Source organism: Zea mays, chromosome 6, assembly GCF_902167145.1.
Source record: "Zea mays cultivar B73 chromosome 6, Zm-B73-REFERENCE-NAM-5.0, whole genome shotgun sequence".
NCBI lineage: Eukaryota > Viridiplantae > Streptophyta > Magnoliopsida > Poales > Poaceae > Zea > Zea mays.
Window position 1 is genome coordinate 131,444,793 of NC_050101.1, and position 26,146 is coordinate 131,470,938.

At 45.0% G+C, this 26,146-nt stretch overlaps 1 protein-coding gene across 2 annotated transcripts in view; it reads right to left on the bottom strand.

Annotated features, from left to right (window-relative positions):
- LOC100383447 (proteasome activator subunit 4) overlaps positions 1-26,146 on the bottom strand; it is a 51,680-nt gene that overhangs the window by 11,195 nt on the left and 14,339 nt on the right. The window contains exons 5-25 of one of the 2 annotated variants that reach the window (XM_008649896.2): positions 24,207-24,308; positions 23,949-24,114; positions 14,903-15,019; positions 12,500-12,567; positions 12,315-12,416; positions 12,012-12,228; positions 11,623-11,850; positions 11,418-11,539; positions 11,206-11,320; positions 10,895-11,110; positions 10,663-10,812; positions 10,481-10,557; positions 10,148-10,365; positions 9,736-9,952; positions 9,581-9,660; positions 9,395-9,512; positions 9,146-9,316; positions 8,308-8,476; positions 8,181-8,224; positions 7,951-7,993; positions 7,362-7,507 (exon numbers count right to left, since the gene is read on the bottom strand). In XM_008649896.2, the coding sequence (XP_008648118.1) occupies positions 7,362-7,507; positions 7,951-7,993; positions 8,181-8,224; positions 8,308-8,476; positions 9,146-9,316; positions 9,395-9,512; positions 9,581-9,660; positions 9,736-9,952; positions 10,148-10,365; positions 10,481-10,557; positions 10,663-10,812; positions 10,895-11,110; positions 11,206-11,320; positions 11,418-11,539; positions 11,623-11,850; positions 12,012-12,228; positions 12,315-12,416; positions 12,500-12,567; positions 14,903-15,019; positions 23,949-24,114; positions 24,207-24,308 (2,886 nt within the window). The remainder of the gene's footprint in view (positions 1-7,361; positions 7,508-7,950; positions 7,994-8,180; positions 8,225-8,307; positions 8,477-9,145; positions 9,317-9,394; positions 9,513-9,580; positions 9,661-9,735; positions 9,953-10,147; positions 10,366-10,480; positions 10,558-10,662; positions 10,813-10,894; positions 11,111-11,205; positions 11,321-11,417; positions 11,540-11,622; positions 11,851-12,011; positions 12,229-12,314; positions 12,417-12,499; positions 12,568-14,902; positions 15,020-23,948; positions 24,115-24,206; positions 24,309-26,146) is intronic. The other variant, XM_008649897.2, reaches the window with a different exon arrangement.

The window sequence follows — 26,146 nt, forward strand, 5'->3', positions numbered from 1 at the left end:
ATTATGAAATATTTTCTTATAACAATATAAGACACATTTTGTATATAAGTTATCATGGTATTATATGTTCCCGTTGCAACGCACGGGTACTGACCTAGTACTCATTCTATTAATACTACTCCCAACCCTGTTTAGGGTCATGGGCACATATTCCAACATGGTATCACAGGACTAGGTTTAGGGTTTCTCTGTTTTTTTTTCCAACAGCAGCCACAGCCGCCGTGGGGGGTTTCCTACACCCCCTGCAGCCGCCGCTGGCCCCAGCCGCCGGCCCTCCCTCCCTCCCTGCCCGCCGCGCCGCCAGCAGGCCCAGCGCCCCTTCTTCCCCAGCCGCCAGCCTTCCATCGTCGGCCCTTCCTCCCTCCCTGTCCAGCCGCGAGTTCGATAACAACGCCTCTCGCTCTTTCTTCCTCACTCATGGCGTCCAGTTGCGTCTCTCGTGCCCCTACACCTCTGCACAGAACGGCCGAGCCGAACGCATGATCCGCACCACCACCAATATGCTCCGCTGCCTCCTCTTCCAGGCGTCTCTCCCTGCCAGCTACTGGGCAGAGGCCCTGCACACTGCCACCCACCTCCTCAACCGTCTTCCCTCGAAGGCGGTGCGCCACCCTACCCCTCACTTCGCCCTATACGGCACAGCCCCTTCCTATGACCACCTTCGCGTGTTCGGCTGCGCCTGCTACCCCAACACTTCCGCTACCGCTCCACATAAGCTTTCTCCTCGCTCCACCCGCTGTCTATTCCTTGGCTACTCTCCTAACCACAAGGGGTACTGGTGTCTGGACCTCACCTCCCACCGCATCATCATCTCTCGTCATGTCATCTTCGACGAAGATGTGTTTCCCCTTGCTGGCTCCACCACACCCACCGATCTTGACTCCCTCCTTGAGTCCGATCCGATTCCTCCCCCACCTCCGGCTCCCCGTCTTGCGTCGTTACCTGCTCCTCGTGCGGCCACTACGACCTCTTCCGCGCCACGCGCGGCCCCGCCTGCGCCACGCGCGGCCCTGTCGACCCCGCCTGCGCCACGCGCGGCCCCGTCGACCCCGGCTCGCTTCGCCAACCCCGCACTCGTCTACCATCGCCGCGGCCACGCCACTACCTCGGCGCCCCCCGACTCGGGCCCGTCGACGAGCGCGGCCCGTTTCGCCGACCCCGCCGTCGTCTATCACCGCCGCGCGCCGGCCATACCCGACGCTCTCGACGTCCCGGCGGTCCGCCCCGAGTCGTCCGTATACCACCCGGTCGCCATCCACCGCGACCCCGGGCACGTCCACCCGATGGTGACTCGGCGCGCCGCTGGCGTTCTCCGCCCCGTCGATCGGCTGATCCTGGCAGCTACTACGTCCAGCACCCCACCCGACGCTTCCCCGGTGCCCTCCTCCGTTCGCACTGCCCTCGCCGACCCACATTGGCGCCGTGCTATGGAGGAGTACGCGGCCCTCTTGGCCAACCACACCTGGGACCTGGTGCCGCGTCCACCAGGCACCAATGTGGTCACCGGCAAGTGGCTATTTCGCCACAAGCTGACCTCGGATGGCTCCCTCGACCGCTACAAGGCCCGTTGGGTCCTTCGGGGCTTCACCCAGCGCCCCGGAGTGGACTACGACGAGACCTTCAGCCCCGTCGTCAAGTTCGCCACTGTTCGCGCCGTCCTCTCCCTCGCCCTCTCCCGCGACTGGGCGATCCATCAGCTCGACGTCAAGAATGCCTTCCTCCATGGCACTCTGACAGAGACTGTCTACTGCAGCCAGCCCACCGGCTTCGTCGACGCTGACCGTCCGGATCTGGTTTGCCGGCTGAATCGGTCCCTGTACGGCCTTAAGCAGGCGCCACGGGCATGGTACAGTCGCTTCGCCTCCTACCTGGCCTCCATCGGCTTCGTCGAGGCCAAGTCGGACACGTCCCTGTTCATCTACCGGCGCAGCGACGACACCGTCTACCTCCTGCTCTACGTCGACGACATTGTGCTCACGGCATCCACCGCCGACCTTCTTCACCGCACAATCGTCGCCCTTCAGCGGGAGTTCGCGATGACGGACCTGGGGCCCCTACACCACTTCCTCGGCATCACCGCCGAGCGCCGTCCTCAGGGTCTCTTCCTCCACTAGCGCCAGTACGCCATCGACATCCTGGAGCGGGCTGGCATGTCTGACTGCAAGCCCTGCTCCACGCCTGTCGACACTCAGGCGAAGCTCTCTGAGGACAACGGGCCTCCGGTCGCCGACGCGACGTCATACCGGAGCCTCACCGGCGCGCTCCAGTACCTCACGTTCTCCAGGCCCGACATCGCTTACGCCGTCCAGCAGGTGTGCCTGCATATGCACACTCCGCGGGAGCCCCATCTCACTGCCCTCAAGCGGATTCTGCGCTACCTCCGCGGCTCCCTCGACTACGGCCTCCTACTCCGCCCATCCCCGACGTCGGAGCTCGTGGTCTACACCGACGCTGACTGGGCTGACTGTCCCGACACGTGCCGGTCCACCTCCGGTTACGCCGTGTTTCTGGGCGCCAACCTCGTCTCGTGGGCCGCCAAGCGGCAGCCCGTCGTCTCTCGCTCCAGCGCTGAGGCCGAGTACCGTGTCGTGGCCAACGGTGTGGCAGAGGCCTCCTGGCTACGTCAGCTCCTCCACGAGCTCCACAGTCCCCTCCAGCGCGCCACCCTCGTCTACTGCGACAACGTCAGTGCGGTCTACCTCTCCACCAACCCCGTGCAGCATCAGCGCACGAAGCACGTAGAGATCGACCTGCACTTCGTCCGCGAGCGTGTCGCTGCCGGTGACGTTCGGGTTCTCAGCGTCCCCACCACGCTGCAGTTCGCCGACATCTTCACCAAGGGGTTACCGTCGAGTGTCTTTTTAGACTTTCGATCCAGTCTCAACATCTGTACAGGATAGAGTTGTGACTGCGGGGGGGTGTTAGACTGCCCGTCTAGGGTTTGGGGTATTCCCCTTGTATTTACCGTCATACCCTCAGTGTAATGGGCCTGGCCCATTTACTCATTCTATTAATACTACTCCCAACCCTGTTTAGGGTCATGGGCACATATTCCAACACTGACAACAATTGCTCAATTGAATTTGACCCATTTGGCCTCTTTGTGAAGGATCTTCACTCTAGGAATATGATCATCAGGTCCAAAAGCTTGGGTCCCCTCTACTCCACGCGCCTTCTACAATCGTTGCCTTCGGCATGTGCTTTCGTTGCTACTACTGCACCTTCCATCTGGCATCGCCATCTCGGTCATCCTGGCTTCGAGGATCTCTTGTCACTTGTTAGGTCATCCACTATTCATTGCAATAAAAGCATTGATGCTTCTTTATGCCATGCTTGCCTACTGGGTCGCCATACTCGTTTTCCTTTTTTCTAATTCATCCTCATACTCCAAAAAAAATTCTAAAACGCGCAGGAGAACTGCGCGTTAGATATATTAAGATAGAAGAAACACCAATGGTCTAAAGAAGACCAGAGTACAGAGTAAAACAAAAAGAAAAAAAAAGAAAAAAAAACATCCATCTAGAAGACAGCCAAAAGATGTCAACAACTGCCCCTAAACTAAGGCCAGATGGTGCACAGATCTTTGGCACCCACAAGACACCACCTCTGAGCGTCGTCTTTGATGTTCTGTATAATCTGGTTGTCGCTAGGAGCATCCCCCTCAAACACACATTTATTCCACTACTTCCAAAGCCACCATGCCACCAACATCACAAGGCAGTTAATCCCTTTGCGCAGCACATGAGGGACCTTGGCCTCCAAATTAGTATATTGTGATCTGTGGACCTCTCCAATCGCCAGTGTGATCCAAACCTTGGACTGATTTGCCATTCCATTCAAACCGGTTCTTGGATAGCTTGTGCTCTTTGGCAATGGCCTCCATAGTGGGTGATGGGCAGTCCACTCTTTTTTGGCATGACAGATGGATCCTGGGGCAGAGGATTGTAGACTTGGCCCCTCATGTTTTTAGTTTGGTTCCTAAAAGGCTGGTGAAGCGAAGGACAGTGGCTGATGCTCTGTGTAGCTCATCATGGATTGGGGATTTAAGGGGAGTGGTATCTTGGGAGGTCATTGCTGATTTCATTTTGCTGGCAGATGTTGTGGCTGATGTTGATCTTCAACCGGGAGTTCCAGATAAACATTATTGGAGGTTCTCTTCCAATGGTATCTATTCGGCCAAATCTGCTTATGAGATAATGTTCTGTGGTTCTACCTCCATGGCGGGCTTTGAAAGAGTGTGGAGCACCTGGGCGCCGCCGAAGTGTCAGTTTTTCCTCTGGTTGGTCCTACATAATAAATGTTGGACGGCTGACCGGCTCGCTAAGAGGGGTCTTCCCCATCCTAGTTCTTGCCCCTTATGTGACCAGGAAGGAGAGTCTATTAATCACTTGCTTGTTTCTTGTGTCCTCGCGAGGCAATTTTGGTATCTTCTTCTCCAACGTGTCGGCCTGTCCGCACTCTCCCCCGGGATGGAAGATATCAATTTTGAAGCTTGGTGGAGTAGATCGGCTGAGGTTACTCCTAAGGACCTTAGAGATGGCCTTAACTCTTTGGTGATTCTTGGGGCTTGGACTATCTGGAGACACCGTAATGACTGTGTTTTCAATGGTGCTCAGCCTTCTATAGCTAGATTGCTTACCTCAGCCAGTGATGAGTTCAATATGTGGTGTTTTGCGGGGGCCAAAGGCTTGACCCGTCTTTCGGACCTAGCTTTTGTGTTCAACCCCGATTAGAAGGTGGTTATTACTAGTGTTGTTTGTGTGTGTTTGTGTGAGTGGTGTTTAGGTCATTGTAATTATCATCCTTCTTTTAATGAAATGATACGCAGCTCTCCTGCGTGTTCGAGAAAAAAAACAAATATTATCTCCTTGTTTTGGATGATTACTCACACTTTCTCAAAACTTTTCATCTACAATTTAAGTTTGACACCTTCTCCACCTTGGCTAACTTTTCTAATTTTCTCCTTAAGTTTGTAACTAGCTTGGTCGCACCATAAAAAACGTCCAATGCGACAATGGTCACGAGTCCGACAACGCCTCTGCACGGTCCTTTCTCCTCACCCATGGTGCCCTGTTGCACATGTCGTGTCCCTACACATTCCCCCATAACGACAAGGTTGGGCGTATGATTTTTTCGAACAACGCAGGAGAACTGTGTGTCATTTCATTAAGAAACGAAAGTACAAACAAACCTGAGAGGCAAAAGAAGCCCCTCAGGGAACAACCTGACACAAAAATTACATTTTAAACACACAAAAACACAACCTCCTGTTTAACACGGCAAAAGTTAGGACTCAATAGGGGGCTGTTGGAGGAGGCCCTGGAGTCCACTAGCCCGGCTAGGCGTATGATTTATTCTATTTGCAACATCATCTGCTCCCTTCTGTTTCAAGCATCCCTTCCCCCTCGCTATTGGGGTGAAGGACTCCACACTGCTGAACTGCCTCTCCAACAAAACCCTTTTTCAACTCTTCACTGCAACAACCTTTACGCTACATCGATTGAGGTCAACCAAGTAGCATGGCTACTCAAGTTGGCAATAACGTGTTTGCGCCCTCAACATTAGCCCCACTACAGGGTACACTCTCATCTCTTACTTATTTTCTTGTTCTCTTGTCCTTGCGTGCGAGTTTGTCTCTATGATGAACTTTGAATTTGTTGCGAGTAGCATAATCATGTTAATCTTGATTACATATGACATATGGCATGTTACTCTATAATACTTTGTGGATTAATTTATGCTTCAAATTCCTACAAAATTCAACACTATCCCCACAGGTGATGGTACATCTTGTCATGTTACTCGTAAGGGAACTTTTTCCTCTCATTATTATGTACCTAATATTTGTTTGGTCCCTCAGCTATAGATTAAAATGCTACTCATTGGTCAAATAGCTAATATGAATTGCTTTATCAAATTTGATGATTCATCATGTTTTATTCAGAACCGTAGAAGTGGGAGTTTGATTGGGACCGATCATCACTAAAAAGATTCTTCTAACCTCTTATGTCTTGGGCATCTTCCTTCTTCGGCTACTTCTGCTCATGTGTCATCACCAACCTCATCTTTTTCCAAATGGCATGATCGTCTAACATATATGTGGATCTCGTTTGTCCACCCTTGTTCATCAAGGAAAGGATGTTTGGGACATGTTTCTATTGACTCTACTTTTCATTGCAAAGGTTGCAAGCTAGGTAAACAAGTTCTAGTTTGATATTACAGTAGCAACATCATTCTGCTAAGCCATTTGATCTTATCCATTTAGATGTATTATAAATATTTTGTTTTTATTGATGACCATTCTCTCTATACATAGATTTCTTTCATGAAGCATCGCTCTCAATTGTGTTCCATTTATAAGTCCTTTTTTTGCAAGGTCACATTCAGTTTTTTGCACCTATTAGGGTTTTTTGCTCTAACTCTGGTGGTGAGTGTTTTGTCCTATGCTTTTCGACAATTTTTCTCCTCAAAGGGTAGTCTTGCTAAGCTCCCTTGTCCTGGCGCTCAGGCTCAGAATGGTGTTGCTTAACAAAAGCATCCCCATCTTATAAGGACAACTCCCATACTTTTATTTCATCTTTTGTCCCTTCTCATGTTTGGAGTGAAGTTGTTTCTACGGATGTTTATCTCATCAATAGACAATAGGGTCTTCAAAACTGTCAAGCAAATGTCCTGATAAAGTCTGATTGATACCCCTCTAAGCTAAGATCATCTAAGAGTTTTTGGATGTACATGCTATGTTTTGCTTACACCACGTGAGCACACTAAGTTTAAAGGGGGGTGTTTAGTGTATGAAGGCACATCTACTAGAGGCCAACATGGCCCATGAGGCTCTATATATATACAGCTATCTCCACTAAGGGTGTTGTTATTATGGTTTCCTCAGGTTAGTAACATGGATCATGAAGGAATTGGGAATTTGGGATATGATCAATTAGTCAATGAAGAAACTATATACTGAAAAGAGAGCTCAGTACAGAATCTGAAGAAAGAGAACAGTAGAAAACTGAAACAAAGAAATTTCTTCAGCGTATATAAATTTAATACTAAAAAACACAACCTACCTGAAATGGATTAAGTTCGAGATAAATTTGAAAAGAGTGATAATATGATGGCATGGACCATGGAGGAGGATTGGGATATGATCAATTAGGCAATAACCAAACTATAAACTGAAAAAAGAACTCAGTACGGAATCAGAAAGTAAGAGATCAAGAGAACAGTAGAAAAGTTAAATAGAAAAACTGGTTCAGCAAATACAAATGGGATGAAAAAACTTAGATTTCAGATAGGAAAAAATGTAAGTACAATGTCTCTAGCGGTGTCTCAGTTTATGTCATCAGAATATACAAATTTCTTACCTCCAATGTAGTCCATTAGTCTCAAAGCCCAAAGCATTAATTTGAGAAATTAGACTGAGAAATCCTGGCTTGTCAGCTTGATTTTCAGGAGTTTTAAAGAAGCTCCTTGATATTCCAGAGAAACGTATATTATATGTTACAAAGAGCTGTAAAGATCATAATTAAAAAAATCAGTGTCACACCTTAATTTAGGATTTTATTTATTTTATCTGATTTTTCTTTTAGGCCCCGTTTGTTTCCCTTCATTTTGAGGAATTAGGATCTAACTTATGGAGTAGGCTATTTTTTAGAATGTGACATTCCACAACTTTCCAAAGTTTATATATAAGCCTATCTTAATTCATGGGTGAGAGATGGAAATTCATTTTATAGATTTTATATGCTACTTTTCTAATGTATAACTTATAGCACACTCTTTTACTTGCTTCTCTATAGCATAAATGTAGTGTATAACTCTCTCTCATATGATTTAGGATAATATACAATATATTAACTTAATTAGTTTGTGTCTAAATTATGGTTATTAGAATGGAATTCAATTCCAACAAAACAAACGGGGCCTTAGAGATAGTCTTCTATTAAACAGCACCTCAGTAATAGCTTTCTGACACTTCAACGATTCATGATGAGAGCTACAGAAGAAAGGAATGGAGTTAGTATACTGATCAGCTGCCATGTTTCAAATAAACAAATAGCACACTTTTCTATTCCATGTTTATCAAATTCTGATTCTTCTTATTACTAGAAGTGAGATGTGCAATAAAACATCCTGAATAGTAAAAATAGAGAAATTATGCGTATTAGAATTCTAGAGTATACCTTTCCAGAATTCCCATGATAAAGGAAGAGAGGGAAACAGAATCCTATATGGAACAATTATGTTAATACTATCCAAATTATTGATTTAGCTTAGATCTAAAGCATGTAAGTTGTGAAATAGACATACAGTGGTCAAGTGTCTTAAAACAGTCTGTGAGATCAGAATGCTGCAAGAACCAAGAACAACATGTTCAGGAGCTTTTGGGTCACGCAAATTTCCCGTGAGTGTGAGAACACAATTAGAAATTAGAGAAGGCCAACGTTTCAACAATTTTGTAAGCGATCTTCCAGCATACCTGCATAAGAATGTACAGAAAAAGAAACAATATGGTCATCTTATAAGGGAATCCTTTATGCAGACATAAAATAAGGAAATTCAGGTATACTTATCTTCTTCTCAAGAGAAGGTACGCTAATCAGAAAACACAGATATTTCTCAAGTTCGTGTGTTTAAATGTTGATGGCAATGTTAGAGTGGACACACTAACCAGTTCAACCCAAAAGATTAAGTTGTTGGGAAAAGGTAGACAATCCACTCATACATTTCAACATCCCAGCTCGCATGCAGCCATAGAGGAAGTCGCAAACATGGAAATAAAGAGGCAGAGGCACAAATAAAGTCTCTGCCAGGATTCGAACTCGAAAAGTCAAGTTGGCACACTAACCTATTCAACCAAAAAACTTAATATGTTGGGAGAAAGTAGGCAATCCACTCATACACTTCCACAGGCAACAAAAAAAACTCGACCGGTAAGGGAAAGACCACCCACACGGTACTCGTACTTTGAGCCCTCCCAGCCTCTACATGAGGATTCGGCCCTATAGGTCAGTCCATCTCGTGTGCACACATCTAGGGGCTACTTAGACCACTTAACCAACTCATCTAGAGGCCACTCTAAGTAAAATATATACTAATTCTTAAACACAATGTTGAATTTATAACCAAGAAGAGAGAGAGAACTTACGATCGAACAGTTTCATAGTTGTGTAGTGAGAGATCTAAGAGATCATTCATCAAATTAATCATGGGGACAGATGGCGAAACATCTGCATTCATTCTGTATCTGTGATATGATGATTGTGAACACCTCCATGTACTATGCAAGTTTGCTTTGTCAACAAGTGCCCATCTAGGTCTAATGGAAACAAAATAGAGAAAGTTCAACAATGGCCCATATAGCAGAATCAGAATCCACAAATGCAGATGTGCATACCTCTTTTTTCCTTGAGCATGAAATGGAACAATGAAGTTGCATGGAGGCTCAATTATGGAAGCAGATTCTAGTTTCCAAGCTTGAACATGGCTTGACCATTCTTGGTATTCCAAGCTTCCTACACAGCTAACTGTCACATAAACATCAAAATTACTCACCTCGAGTCTTTGAGCCTAGTTAACATACCATAGTTTACCAAAGCATCAATGACACGCACAACAAGGGATAGAAGAATACTGTCATCAGTTCTTTCCTTTAATAAGTACCTGTTGAGAGAGCAATTGGTGAAACCAAATAGTAAATGTTAAGTGAAACTGTATGCATTAAGAACAAAAGTTCACCTGCAAGCTATGTGCACAAATTCTGCAGCCTTTTCACGCATTTCTGAGCTTCCAACAGTGCTACCAGCAGATCCTGCTATGAAGAAAGCCGACTCCACTTCCAGGGACCTCCCATCTTTATATGACGGGCGAATTTCTGGTAAACAAGACATTACACCATGCAATGCAGAATGAATGCGTAACAGGGTTATTTTTAGGTGCTCCTTCTCATCTCCTGCTAAAAGAAAAACAAAACAAATATCAAATAGGTAACTACAGAAAATAGAGCATAAATGCACAAAAAGACAATACATGGACTTCAATGTACTTGAATAGGCATGTTCTTTTTTTCTTTTGCACATACTAAAATACATGTGAGTAATCAAAAAATAGATGGCAAGGTTGTTTCCATTGCCCGAACTAGCATATCTACCTGTGTCAGAATGAACTTTTGTCTGACAAATAGTCAAAAGATCTTCTAAAGCTGACTGGAAATGAAGTTGTAGTAATTCATTTGCAAAAGAGAGTTCATCATGACTTGGATCATGCCACTTTGGAGGGAAATTAAGCATTTCATCCTCCCTATCCTGATGAGCTTTCGAACACCCCCATGGTTCAATAATATTTCCAATAGGCTGACAAGTGAATGGCCTATACAAACAGAATAATATATTGGTTGGTGGGTAAACATGTTATAGATCAAATAAAGAAAACATTGAGTGTATGTGTTTGAGAAAACAAACAAGTGCACATGATGTAAACATACTTGTACTGATCAATTGGGTAATAAGAAACCAGATTTCCTAGCAGAGAGCGAAGGAGATGATCCCCAGCTCCATTAACCTAGACATTCCAAGAGAAAAGGAAATTCGTCATCCTATAATATATGATTGGGACATGGAAATAATAGCTGTTCGAATGTATGAAAAGATAAATGAAAAATATAACCTTCCAAGAAGGGGACTGGAACGCAGATGTTATTATGTGATTTAGTTCCTCCTTATAATTGAGTAAGGTAGGACCGGCATAACTGATGGATATGGCCAAAACCCTCAGATAGTAATCTATTGCTGTTTCCAGAGCAGGAGAAAGTGCAGCCTGCATGTCATTAGATGCAAGTGGTTGTACATATGGAATAGCTCAAGTAATACTGTAATAGACATTTTACATCTGAACAAACCTTGGTAGATGCTTTATCTGCAACTACTCTTCCTACATAACCAGTGGTTGGAGTCCCCTCAAAGGATGACATGATGGTCTCTAAGATTGGCTTTACAAGGTAGACTGAAGCCTCCTCAGGATAAGAATGAACACAGGCACAACAAAGAAGCCCAACTTCTGAAGTAGCACCAGGGAGGATATTTGCATTAACGAACTTGGCAATTCTCTTCAGGGACTGTTGATTGCAAAAAAAAAGGAAACAGATTAATGGTGGGAAATTCAAGTCTAGGGACAGAGAAGAGTACCACATATCAACAAGAATGTAAATACCTGATTAAATAAGGGTTTTGATAACTTCCCTAGAAGAATTTCAAGCATACAAAAGTAATATGGACTGTCAACAAGAAAAGTCCCTGACATGAATGAGCTTTGGTAACCCTCATTACTGCATATCCACATGAGATGTCACTACAGTGTTCTCACAAGTATTTCAAAAGGTAGGAGAAAATATCTCAGAAGTGAGACTAGTGATCACTGCTTACATGGGACTACTTGATTCCAGATTATGAAGCACAGAAAACAGTCGGGAAAAGAATTCATCTAGCCAGTTCGATAGAGTAGTAGATTGGAGCAATATAGGCACATCATCACTAACTGCAGCTAGCTATATACACCATAGGAGAGTTAGCAAAGTAATCTTTACCAGAAACCACAATTGCAGATGATAAGGTAAAAGAAAAAACTTACATTTGAAAAGATAGACCCAATTAACTGCATTGTAGCAATAGTTTTAGGTGGATCATTGGCATCCATGCCAAGTAACGCATTTGAAAGGGAAGCGACAACAAGATCACTGAATGAATCAACAACACTGCTATCATCATTCTGAGATGAACATAAAGAACATAGAAGAAGAGCACGTCCAGAAAATGCAACAGATGTGACAGCGTTCTTTAACTGATGGGTAGCTGTAGTCTGTTAGAAAACAAATAAACTGATTAGCTTGTTTCTGAATATCTTAAGTATGCTGTTGAAAAGGCCATACCAAATGAAAACTAAACAGATTCAAGGCTCACATTGACAACAAAAATATCTATACAAAATGAAGGTCAGTGCATATTTCTAGTTGAACTTACTGTCTCTAAGGCTCGTTGGAAGTTTTTTGCAACAAACTGAAGCACGAGGGTTGGTTCAATATAAGACAGGATCGAAGTTGCAACGGAAACTGTTTCAGCAAGAGAATTATCCTTGCTGTACTGACCACGATCCAATAATTTCAAGATAGCTTTGACAAAAACAGACCTTTCTTCCTTTCCCAGATAAGATTGATCATGGTCCTCAACTGCCATAACACTACAGTGTTTATGTTGAAATAGATGAACTGCAGTCAATAAGATGATTTTTTTCAAGCTGCGTGCAAGTGAAGATTCATCTCTTACAATTGTTCATGCTGAAGGCGTTTCTCAAAGTAAACAACAAGATAGCGCAGGAAGCGTTCCAATGAGTAGGTCCAACGACCCCCATTTGACGGATGATAGAACCTAAAAACCAAAATTACTCAGGTTCAAACAAAATAAAAAGGCCCCTGCAGACCTCAAAAGAAGACCAATGCTAGAAGGCATACTGTTCCAAAAAATTAATGAGCTTCTCAAAATACTCAAATGCTAAACTTTTAGGCTTCAAAAGGTATACCTGCAAAAAGTAGAATAAAAATTGGTGTGATTCTTTCTTGCTTTTAGTTGAAGTACAGCAAGTTGTAACATCTATATAATACAAAGTAACATAAATATATAATCTCCATGTTTGATTTGCAAGGCATATTCCTGTGATGGTAAAAACTAGAGCTCTCCATTTAACCTTATCGTGAAACCCATCCTTGTTGCCTCCATATTAAAATCCAATGATCTTAAGCCATGCCTGGACCATGCATGCATCACTTTATTATGTCTCTCCGTGAGGTTATTCTTCACAAGCAGCACAAACAACACCACAAGCTTATCCCCTTCCTCTTGCTCACGCACAAAAGTTCCAGACCGTGTCTTCCTCACCAAGTTCGCCACTGTTGAAGCCATGACTGGCCCTTTAAGGCCAGGGGGTTTATTTTCCAGGTGAGTTCCTCTCCCTGCTATTATAGAAGCTGGAACCAAGCCAGCTTAGAAGCAGGTGGGAAGCAAGGTGATGCTGCAGCACCAACCGTGGTGGTGTCGACATTGTCAGGGCAGAGTAATCTTGCCAGAATGGTGTGGGTAGAACGGCATCAAGGAGTAGTGGTTGGGGTTGTGGGTGGTAGTGGCACACAGGAAGGCACCTCAACGCCGGCCGTGGGCAGTGCATCATCAGTGGGGTAGGCAGCACCAGTGCCAGGGAGGAGCCAGAAGCCACAAGGAATGAAGATGATGCCACTCAAGTAGGTGGTGGTCGATGGGGATCCAAGGAGCAATATAGATGATGCCACCAATGTTTTCAAGTCGTCCGATTAATCACAATTAATCGTTGTACTCGGTTTGAACTTTGAACCAATCGCGATTAATCGCCAGAACGACCAGCAAATCGTCCCCTTGAAAACAATGGATGCCACTCAAGGTAAATGCACTTAGACAGGCACTTGTGATTAACTTAAACAGAGGTGTCCGGTTTTAGTTACGTCCTTATATTAATATCTATGACAGTAAAAGTTTTATCATTAGAGTGTACATTATAAACAACCTTTTTCTATTAGAGTACTCGTCTAGGGTTTTGGGGTTAGCCCCTTGTAATTATTGTCACACCCTTGTGTAATGGGTCAAGCCCAACATCTATTGATATATATACCAGTCCCAACCCTAGTTAGGGTTAGGGTTTCATTCTCCAACTTGGTACCAGAGCCAGTTTTCTTTCTCTTCTCCCCTTCCACCCACAGTCGCCGCCGGGTTCGCCCCCTGCTCGGCTGCCGCCCCAGCCACCACCCTCTGCCATGGTCGCTCCTCCGTTTCCCTCGCAAGTAGCCCTGCGGCTCCCGGTTTCCTGACCCCCTTTCCCGCTACTCTTCCACCGTACGCCGCCGCTCCCGGCACTTCCTACGGTATCCCACCACCCTTGGTGCCTCCGTCTCCGCCCAGTTCCGCCGTAGTCACGATGTGTGTCTTCCTTTACGACGGCCACCATGTCCGGGGTATTTTCGTGTCCTTCGATCAGGCCATGAACCCTGTTCTCCGTGACTGCGTCGAGCTCAGCTCCACCCCTAGGTCGACTGTCACATACCTGGACCCACTATCTTCCTCCGTGTTGTGATCGCCTCCCTGGCAATCGAGCCTTCGTTGTCCCCCTCCCTTCGTTTCTCTCCCTGTTTTTTTTGTGTGAGGATGTTGTCCATAGGTTCCTTATGAGTCCTTTTATGTTTTTATGTTTTCGTCCTCTGTAAGGAGGCTCTTGTATCTGGGCTGTTTTCTAGCCCCATAACCTTTCTTTCTTCTTAATATAATGAGACGCAGTCCTCCTACGTTTTCGAGAAGAAAAAAAACATCTCCCAAAAAGAAAAAAGGGTATGAATTTGATGATCATCTTGGGAGCTTGGATCCTATGGAAGCATCACAATGTCTGCGTCTTCGAAGGTTTGCAGCTGAGTATGTGGAATTTCTACACGCTCTGTAAGATGAACATCATCTTTGGTGTCTCGTTGGAGTGCAAGGACTGCAAAGTTTAGGCCTGGGTTCGCTGAGCGGTTAGGTGGAGTTTCCTGGTCTGGTCTCACCATTTCTATTTGTTGTATAAGAGTTTTGTTCTTGTAAGAACAGCCCCTCACAGCTCGGTCCAGAGTGAGAGGATAAAGTTTGTACGGGAACGTTTTTTCTTCTCTTGATACAAAGAAACGCAGCTCTCCTGCATTTTCAAAAAAAAAACTACATATCTAGCCAACGCTTATAATTTCAAATGGAGGGAGTATGTTCCTAGAAAAGCCAAAGCACCTCATAGTTTTGAATGGAGAGTATCTTTCATAAGCCAGTCAGATTGAAAACAAATAAAAGCTGAACGGATGTCAATAACTTACAACAGACTTTGCAATTGCCTTGGAAAGTGTTCTGGTCTTACTGGAAAATAAAAATCTTGTGTTCCCAGGAACCTCCACTGGAAAGGGGTATGAACCATTGCCACTTGATATAGGAACCTAGAAATGGACACAGAAATATGTAAATAAATTGGCAAAAAGATAATCGAACAACTTTCTGCACAGTTATAAGTATTTACCCATTCCTCCGCTCCACATTATTTTTTTCTCGAACCACGCAGGAGAACTGCGCGTCATTTCATTTAAGGTAGAAAAACAAATACATAGAGTAGGCAGAAGGATGCCCAACCCGAACACCACACACAAAACTAGGGACTTCTTCCAGAACAGACCCGACTTAGACCACCAGACCTACCCAGCTATGGCTTGTGACTTAGGTCTATTACGAACCATTTCTATCTCTTTTAATATATTGAAACGCAGCTCTCCTGCGTTTTCGAGAAAAAAAAAAGCTCCAGCCTTACACCATAGTAAGTCCTCCTCTTCTATTAACTAGAGAACACGCCTGACACGCGGCTGACATCCATCAAACACACAAGAGTATCTGAATTTCCAATTCTCCTAGGCTACTAGGAAGAACATAGTGTTAAGCCCCTTCCGTACCTCCTTAGGCGCCAAAGAGATGGAGCGTGCCCACCAAAAAAAAGCGAGTGGATTAGACTACTACTACTAGGCTACTAGGAAGAACATAGTGTTAAGGACAAATATCTTGGAATTGTGGTAGCTCCAAGAACGCAATTTATAAACGCGAAAGGGCATCTAATTGTGTTAGTTAGATGGCTTGAGTAGCACTCCCTAGGTCCTGAGTTCGACTCCTCATGGGACCAAAATTTAGGCTATGGTTAAAAAATTCTTCTCGAAATGAAAAGCCAGGATTAAAAAACAGTCTTGTAACTTGTTAGGTGCATGGCTCCCGCCCCCTCACCTCTTGCCCGTGACCCCTCCCCTCCCGCTCGCGACCACTCCCCTGCACACAGCGCCTCACCAGATCCAACGCCTCGCCTACCCACCAACCCACGCCGGCCACCATCCACTCCATCAACGGTGTTGCTGTGGCTTCTCTTAGCCAGGTGGCGTCACTCTTCGCCCCTTCCTCCTCTTCTCCGGAGACGTTTACCTCCGCCACCCAAGGCTGGTCAAAGTTCAAGGGGTGGAGTGAGAGTGTGCCTGGGTCCCCTGACGACGACCTTCCTCCACATTCCTAGACTGGACGACCTCTGTTCTGTGATATCTTGCTTCACCCGCGTGCTCCCCATATCCTAGCACCGAAGGTTTTTCCTCCGAGGGAGCCCTCCCCACTTGAGACCGGGGCGTCAAACCCTCATCAAGGGGAACGACACTGTCGGTTTCGTGGGTTGGAGAGTGCGCTAGAGACAACTCTTGGTGGATGGACCAGAGTCGAATCAAAGAAGACTAAGAACCGTCGCCTAAGAGCACTGCGGACACGTCGTCCGGTGTCAGGTGACTTATTTGATCGTTGTTTCAACTGCTTCGCGGACGATCATTTCGCCACTTCCTGACGTTTTGGACCAAGATGTTTTCGTTGTAAGGCACTTGGTCATCGCTCCTATGCCTGCCCTGGGCCAGTGAAAAGTGACGGGAAGGTTCCAGTTCATCGACGGTTGTCGAGGGGATCGGTCTGGAACAGATTATCGCTGGTAGTGCCAGCGGATGCCGATCAGGCGAGGACAAGGCCCGTTCTGCAACATCAAGTGTCTCAGATCTCTGTCTGGGAGCGGCTTCAACCCCCCATGCCCCATCAACGTAAAAAGAAGCAGATCAATATCTGCGTAGAATTTCCCCACCAGGTACTGAGATTGGTCTGGCCCATTGTGAGATGAAGGAAGGTGGAATGGATGCTCAAGCAACTGGTTCTCCAGCCAGAGATGTTGGAGCTACGGCTGGCTCTGTTTCACAGTGCTCCCTCCCGCCCCGCCCGCGACGCAAACGCCATCGGAAGCGCAGGTCATCGTCGAGGGGTGGTTCTGATCCGGGACATGACCAGTCTGCTCAACCCGGAAATGATGAGACCCCTCTGGTTGGACCCATGTTGATGCATCATCAAAACCTATGTGTGATCGGTTGGAACAGTCTGATGGAAAAGGCAGAGGATGATTTGAAGAACGCAGTGTCTATCTTCGTGGTAAGTGATGTGTTAGTGCCAGTTGCTGATATCGCAGATGCGGTTGCTCTGAAGCTTCAGGTCAATCCCGAGTCGCTATATCTGAGGCAATTAGCTCCTGGGCATTTCCTTATGCTCCCCAGCCTTCAGTTAGTAGATCAGTTGACAGGGAGATGGAACACTATTCGTGCAGGCGACTTCTCCCTGCATTGTAAGAGATGGTCCAAGTTTTTTGGGTCAACAGGTGCAAGTTTGCATATCCCTGTGGAATTCGAACTAAGTGGCATTCCATTTCATGCCTAGGAATTGTCCACTGTCCAACACCTTTTGAACCCTTTTGCCTAGGTGAATGAGGTCCATGTGGAGACTTTAGAACTCAAGAATTTGTCCGTTTTTCGTTGTTATGTTTGGTGTTATGACCCGGCCTCAATCCCTCTGTCTAGAGACCTCTGGATTTTTGAATCACCAAGAATTGTTTCAGACGATGGAAGACTATCTTTCGCTTATCATGTTCAGATTAAAGTTCTAGTGGGACAACGTGCTTTCGCAAGCCCGGTCCAAGTCCCAGCTAATAATGATGGTTCTGCATAGCAAAGTCGGGGCTTCTGTTCGCGTTCGCCACCAGGGGACCGTGATGGCAAAAGGGGCTCTGCGAAGGACGATGAGCATGAGGGTAGACGATCTGTCCTTGGCCGCCAAGGCCCAAGGTCTGATGAAGAGCCTAGGGATGAAGGAGAAGCCAATCAGAGTGCTTAGAGAGTTGGAAGCTATGAGATAACGGAGGTGCCCTCGACCGTGGAGATCACTGATGGTATATCAGCAGACTTGGTCCCTGATCGGGCAATGTCGGTGCTTGGGAAATCCCCACCACAAGTGATCGCCCTTTCCCCCCTTGCGGTTTCTCAGGCCTTGGACATGGTAGTCCCAAGGACTCCGCCTGAGGCCAAAATGCTTCTTCCTGTCGAGGTTGTCGAATCTGCTCCTACTACGTGGGTGGCCACGGTTCTGGGCCCTAAGCTTGTCCAAGGTTCGTTGGGCCCTGTTGATGAGCTCGGGACTGTAGAGCAGCTGGTGCCCAGCCATGATGATACTCCCGCTGTTACTTCTATTCCATCTGTGGACCTGCCTCAGATTCTGTTGGATGAAAGCAGTCTAGGAGCCGATGTGGTTCCTGACACAGTGCCTGCCCGGGGTGCTCCTGACCCTGTTGAGGGGCCTGTGTCTGTTGAGCCGCACAATGTGACCGATCATAGCAAAGATGGCCATCCTTCCCACCTTTAGGACCAAGCTGGTAGCAAATTCAAAGTAAAGCCTCCCTGCTTCAAAGTACTCGAGAAGGAAAATCCCTACAGTGCCATCCTTCCCACCTTCAGGACCTTCAATACTCGAGAAGGAAAATCCCTACAGTGCCAATCCAGCTGACAGATGTTGAGATGACAAAAATGTTGCAAGACTTCATGCAGAATGTTACTAGGCCAGCTGCACGGTTGATGGTTGTCCCTCCGGTTATTAAGCATAAGAAGAGGAAGACCCTGCCCAATGACTTCAATCCAAGGAGAAGTAGAAGGGTGGCTAATCTGCCACCTGAATTGGGCAACGAATCTGCAGCTAAAGTCTGCAGACAATTGGGCTTTTGTGATGGCCAGTAGCATATTTCCTTTGAAGATGCCAAAAAGTATGTGCGTCTTTTTGATTGAGCGCTTTCCAGAGATCATGTTGCATACCATGGCAGCCTTATTTGGCTGGGAGTTGCCAGAAGAAGTCCAGGTTCAAACCTGATTAGTAGGGGTGTCTTACAGGTCGTTTTTGTCATTTGAATCTTCTTATGATGCGTTCAGCTTTTCTTATCTAGAATGTGAGAGGCCTGAATGATAGGTCCAGAAGAGACATTGTTAAGTCTTTTGTCCTTAGCATCAAACCAATGATTGTCTGGCTACAAGAAACTAAGTTATGTTCTATCTCAGCTTTTGACATCCTGTCCATTCTTGGTGCTGGATACAATAACTTCGTTTACACACCAGCCCATGGGACCAGAGGAGGTATTTTAGTGGCCTGTAGAGATGGAGTCTACTCTTCTATTGGAAGCTTGGTGAGGGATTTCTCAGTTTCAGTTAAGTTGCAAGAGGAAGTGGTGCTCAGTGGTGGTGGTTCACGGGTGTTTATGGGCCACACCAAGATAATCTCAAGCAATCCTTTCTCCAAGAGCTGAGAGAGATCAGGGAGACGTGCACTTGCCCTAGGTTATAGCTGGAGATTTCAATCAGATCTATAGCTTAGAAGATAAAAACAATGCGAATATAAATAGGGCCATGGTGGGTAGATTCAGGAGGATTATCAATGACTTGGATCTAAAAGAAATTCCGTTGGTAGGCAGGAAATTCGCTTGGTCAAATGAGAGAAACGTCCCCACTCTTGTTAAACTCGACCATGTTTTCTATACAACCAGCTAGGAAGAGATCTATCTAGACTGTATACTCAAAAATAATTCTTCGGAGCTCTCAGATCATTGTTCTTTAACCTTGCACCTTAATGAGGATGGCAAGGGCAAGCCGTGATTCCATTTTGAGAGTTTTTGGACTAAGATTACAGTTTTTTTGGAGACGGTGTCTACCTCTTGGGAGCAGCCAATGATGGTTTCTTGTCCTTTGCAAAGAGTGGCTATAAAGTTGAAAAGGCTTGCTAAGGCTTTGCAGTATTGGAGTCATAAGAGGATCGGCAATGTTAAATCGCAGCTGGGTTTGGCCAAGGAAATTTTGCACAGACTTGAGATCGCTCGGGACAATAAGTTGTTGTGTAGGGAAGAGATACGGCTAAAAGGAAGGCTTAAGCAACACTGCCTAGGGCTTGCTTCCCTGGAAAGGACAATAGCTAGGCTCAGATCGCGGATCAAATATCTGAAAGAGATACAAACACCTCCTTTTTCACCTGCAGGCCTGCTATCAAAAAAGGAGGAACTTTATCTCTGAATTAGTCCATGGGGACAGGGTTGCCACCTCTCGTGAGCAAAAACAGGAAGTTTTGTTTGAATATTTCTCCAATTTACTGGGCATAGCGAAACAGTGTGATCTTACTGTTGATTTGGAAGCTTGCCACAGAACTGCTGTTGATCTTGGTGCCTTAGACCTTCCCAAGAGGAAGTTAGGGCCACTATTGCTAGCCTCCCTTCGGATAAAGCCCTGAGGCCAGATGGTTATACGAGGAGGTTTTATAAAACCTGCTAGCACATCATTAAGGTCGATCTGATGGCGGTGGTGATCACCCTACACCAAGGTAATGCGCGCAAATTGTGTATGTTGAACTCAACGTATCTAACTCTTATCCCAAAGAAGGTTGAAGCCAAAACAGCTGAGGATTGCAGGCCGATTAGTCTCATTCACAGCTTCACCAAGCTAGTCTCCAAAGTCTTGGCTAATCGTTTGGCACCTTACCTTCAGAATTTGGTGGCTAAAAATCAAAGTGCATTTGTTAGGGGTCGATCCATCCATGACAAGTACATGTTGGTTCAGCATTCTATCAAGGCCCTTCACAGGAAGAAGGTCCCTAGCTTGTTTCTGAAGCTAGACATTACAAAAGCATTTGACTCAGTGTCCTGGGCCTTTCTCTTAGAAGTGTTATCTCATCTTGGCTTCGGGCCCAGATGGTGCGGTCTTGTATCTAATATGTTGTCCACATCTTCCACACAAGTGTTGTTGAATGGAACTCCGGGTGATTACATTCGACACTAGGGGAGCTGCGCCAAGGCGATCCCTTATCTCCTATGCTTTTCATAATCGTGATGGATGTCCTTAGCAGTTTATTCAAACATGCCAAGGACAGGGGGTTGCTGCATGATTTGGTCTTCAGGAATGTGAAATCTAGGCTTTCCATCTATGCAGATGATGTGGTTCTTTTTGTCAAGCCTATGGAGGAAGACCTAGTTTGTGTCAAGATGATCCTGGATTGCTTTGGAGAGGCCTCGGGTTTAGTTGCGAATCTGCACAAAAGCTGCACCATCCCTATCAGTTGTGATGCACAGACTGTTCAGGACAGCTGGACCATTTTGCAGTGTTCTCCCGCTTTTTTCCATGCAACTATTTGGGGCTGCCTGTTTCTGACAAGAAGTTGGGAAGGAGGGACCTCGTGCAGTGGGTGGACAAGATAGCTAACCGCCTGCCCAGTTGAAAGGCCTCCCTTCTAAACCTTGACGGCATGACAGCCTTGGTCCGATTTGTGCTCTCAGCTATCCCCGTATATCTTTTCATCGTCATGAATGTTTCCAGGTGGGTTAATAGTGCTATTGACAAAATTCGGTGAGGATTCTTGTGGAAGGGTAGAAAAGAAGTAAAAGGAGGACATTGCCTTGTGGCGTGGGATAAAGTCACTAGACCTCTGGACCTTGGAGGGCTAGGTATACCAAACCTGCTATACATGAGTTGGGCGCTGCAAGCTAAATGGTTTTGGCTGAATAAGACTGATCCGAATAAGCCTTAGAGTGGCTTGGATCTCCTTGTTCAAACCAACCCTTTCCCCGGTAGGTATACAACAATATCTTGCTCTTTGGGACACTTTAGAAGAGATTGAGCTCACTCAACAAGAAGATCATCACGTCTGGAGGCGTGAGTCTTCAGGCCTTTTCTCTTCTAGGTCCTGCTACAAGGTTCAGTTCATGCTCATGGGCTCCATCATCTTTGAACCTTGGAAAAGATTTTGGAAATCTTGGGCTCCTCCAAAGTGTAAGACCTTTTTATGGTTAGTCATGCATAATAAGTGTTGGACAGCTGACAGACTACAAAAAAGAGATCTTTCTCATCCGAAAGTGTGCCCTTTTTGTGATCAAGAGCAAGAAACAGTACAACATCTGTTGACTAGTTGTGTCTTCACCAGGCAGTTTTGGTATAGCATTCACTCTCCCTTTGGTATGGGTCAGCAAACTCCCAGGCTAGAGGATACTAATTTTGCTGACTGGTGGAGAAAAGTGGGAAATCGAGTGCACAAAAGCGCTCTAGAAAGGGAGTCAACAGTGTCATTATCTTGGGAGCATGGTGCCTTTGGTTACATCGAAACAGGGTTATATTCGATGGAGAATCTCCATCCATGGGCAAGGTGCAGAGAAGCTTCCTAGATGAGCTATCTTTATGGGTCCTAGCTGGTGTGAAACACCATGGAAGCCTAGGTCTTGCTGCTGCTCTTGGCGCAGCAAGCCTGACTTAGTAATTGTTGGTCGACCCTTTGTATCTTTTTTCCTATGGACCCTTTTATTTATGCTTGTTGTTGGCCACCATAGGGTGGTTTTTTGTACTAGTCCTCTTGGATCTTAATCCCTTTCTTCTTAATATAATGAGACGCAGTTCTCCTGCGTTTTTCCAGAGAAAAAATTCTTCTCGACTGACCCACACTAAAGCACATGTCTAAGGCCCGGCTATGGTCATGGTCGTTCTCACATTAGCTACGATGTAGTTAACTACGATGTCATTGTGTATAGGTGGAGTAGGGGTTCATGAGTTTTCTCAACATGCATGAGAAGGCCTTCTGTTGTCTTACCCTTGACAAGTCGAGTTCTTTAAGCATTTTACAAACCATGATTGTTTAAGTAACAAATTATAGTGTTGATATCAGGTGAAAAATGTAGATGGGCATTGCGGTTATCTTTAGTTCTCTCACACAAATGCTTTATTCTATAGTGGTCCACTACATGAACCAGTAGCATCACTACACCATAAACATTCCACATTCTTATTTAACCATTTGCTGCATGTTTTCTAGGCAATAGTTCTTAGGTATGCACCGAGCCACCGAAAAATTCAACCTAAAAGATTAATCTGATGGAGAAAGATGGGCAATTCACTTGTATTCTAACACTCCCCCTCACGTCGAGGATCTCTCAGGCCTCAGACATGGAATAGGAACGAGCAAAATTTATTTTATTTTATTGCGCTAGCCAAGATTCGAACTTGAGACCTCTAGCTCTGGTATCATACTAAGTTGCATGCATCAACTAGTTCGACCCAAATACTTAAGCAGATGGAGAGAGGTGGACAGTTCACTTGTATTCTAACCGTCCTAACATATCCTTAACAACATATACCATTTTTAAATCCTCTGAAGACTTCTTTGAAACAAATTCCAAAAATGCAGTATAGCAAAAACACATATTTTGGCTGGAATCAAATGCTAAGCACATGGAATTACAATTTTGATACACAAAACAATTGTTCCGTGAGATTGACTTCATGATAAAAGGCCTCCAAAATTCATATGAAACTATCCACTCGTTTCTAGGGGATATAATCTTAATTTCAAAATCATGATTGATATTAACATGCACTAGTTAAGTTGTCTATGCATTGCTTCGGTTTCTATATATCACATATGGTTTCTTTGTATAACATAAACTAACATGAGCTGCAATGGTTAGAGACGAGTGCTTTTTTCTAAGGACCACGGTTTGAATCCTAGTGGGGGCGCCTTTTTTTTATATTTCACTGAGCATGAAGGGAGAAACTCCCACTTTATATTAGCAGAGATTGTTCTATTCTAATGTCATCTTGGAATTTTAAACACTAAATTGATAACTTTATAGCATGGCCTTTTATTCAAGTTAATTTCAACTATCAACAACAGAAACACCATGTCATTGCAATTCCACTACCGTTTATCTAAACCCTTAGCATTGTGCATGAGATATAAAATTTGGATGAGAAAAAAACAAGCAAATTTTAAGAATACCAAACTTATACCTGCTTCATTTTTATAGAATAAAACAAATAATACTATCCTCGAAAAATTTAGCAAACAAAAAAGAAAACAGTTGTGTTGCTAGACATGTAAGGTTTTATGCATACTATTTGTCCACTCTGACTTTCATCAAGCAGCCCAGATGACTACCAACTACTAGTATGAGGCATAAAAGTGAAAGTGCTTACATACCTCAAACATGTTCAAGTATCTTGTGAATAACAAGGGAAGAAAAGCATCCCAGTTCACAGATCTTGAATTTTTTATACAACGTGCTATGATGGAAGCCCATTGGATGTCCCAGAAGTTACAATTTGTGACAGAATCCCATATGTCCAGACAATTTCTAATCCAATCACTGCAACAGGGTAAAATCAGTTGAAAGAGAAAGTAAGACAATGTTCAGCTATAGAAGAGAGAAGGGAGCTTATCAATCCAATATGTGATTACGTTGTAAAGTGATCCTGATTCCTCGAGTTCGCTGGAAGAAACAGCCTGAGAAATCCAACACCTTCAAATGCTGAGTTATGCCATGGATTTTCCAGCAAGGGCCTGTAGTTCCAGTACAGTAAAACGTAAGATACTTCAATGTTGGCAGTAAATTGTCAAGCAATTTCCAATTATAATCTGTTCTGATTTTCAGTGTTATTTTTCAAAGGACCAGATGTTAACAATAATAACGGTGGAAAGAACAATGATGATATTATCAATACAACTACTTGCTATTATGAACTTATGATCTTTCTATGAACATAGCATGTCTAATCGTCATTCTATAAAACTTATCTTTTAGTTTATGTGGTACCCTCTTGTCATATAGAATGTTGGATGCTTGACACAACTTCCTACACCTTGCTTTGATTCTATGGCTAACATTTTTATCAATATCTCTCTCTCTAGCATTGATCCTAAATACCTAAAGATGTCCTTCCTAGGCACTACTTGACCTTCCAAACTAACATCTCTTTCCTATTAATCCTACCTGGTTTTCATCAGCTAACACTATATCGTCCGCAAAAAACATACATCAAGGGATATCCCTGTGCATGTCCCTTGAGACCTTATCCATCACCAAGACAAAAATGTAAAGGCTCAGTCGTCGTATTGCTGGAGCAGGGGTTGAGTTTGAGAAGCAGGAACTGTAGAAGGTGAACCATAAATGCTATGAAGGCTTTGACGATTATTGGGGAATCAGAGGGTATAGACCAGCAAGCTAAGGATGACTATGCTAAGGTCTTTTCTGGCCTCCGTAAGGAGGTTTTCTGTAAACCTTTGTTTTTCTATTTTCTTCTGCTTAATATATAATGGGGCGCAGTTCTCCTGCGCGTTTCGAGGAAAAAAACTATGCTAAGGTCTTCTCTACTACTCTTTCCCTAGAGCATTTGAAGCACTTGCAGTCCTCTTCGGATGGACCGATGGACAGTGCCAGATGAGCTACGTTTAGGTGCGAGCAGCAGTGTGGCAGGTGTTTGTTGGTGTTTTTCTCAATGTGGTCGTCTCTTTATTTTTCTGGTTATTAATGGATCCACAAAAAGTATTCATTTGAAATGTAAGGGGTCTCAACTCTACTTCTAGACAGAACTTTGTGCGCGCTTATGGATGCTACTAGAGCGGACATTGTGTGCCTTCAGGAAACTAAGATGCAGAGTATTCCTAGAAGAATCATGTTATCTATGTTGGGGTCAGATTTTGAGCATTCCTTAGTCTTGCCTTCAGTTGGAGCTAGTGGAGGTATCCTGTTAGCTTGGAGGTGTCACCTCAGGAATGAGCAGAGTTGATACTCGCGATGTTTCTGTGCAGTTTCAGAAAAACGGAGGAGCAACTTGGTGGCTAACTAGTGTGTATGGGCCTCAAAGTAATGATGATAAACTTCTTTTCCTTCAAGAGTTGAGGCAAATAAGAGATTTCTGTCAGGGTCCATGGGCAATTGTTGGAGATTTTAATCTTATTTATACAGAAGAAGACAAGAATAATAGCAGTTTGAATAGGTCCATGATGGACGGTTCCAGAAGTTTATAAATGATTTAAACCTTATTTATCTTCCTGTTCTTGGAAGGGCGGGCCTGGTGCAGCATTAGAGCCTACCGTCTGTAACCAGAAGGTCCCGGGTTTGAGCCCCAGCCTCTGCATATTATGCGGGTAAGGTTTGGCGCTTAAAGATACCCTTCCCCAGACCCCGCACAGTCCGGGAAGCCTACGCCACTGGGTACACCCCCCTTTTTGATCTTCCCACTTCTTGGGTGCAAACACACTTGGTCTAACCAACAGGATTCTCTGACTCTGGTCAATCTTGATAGTGTTCTGCTCTTGGGAAGAAATTTTTCCTAATGTCTTTCTTCAGAGTGCTACATCTGAAGAATCTGATCACTGCCCTCTGATCTTGGGGCTCA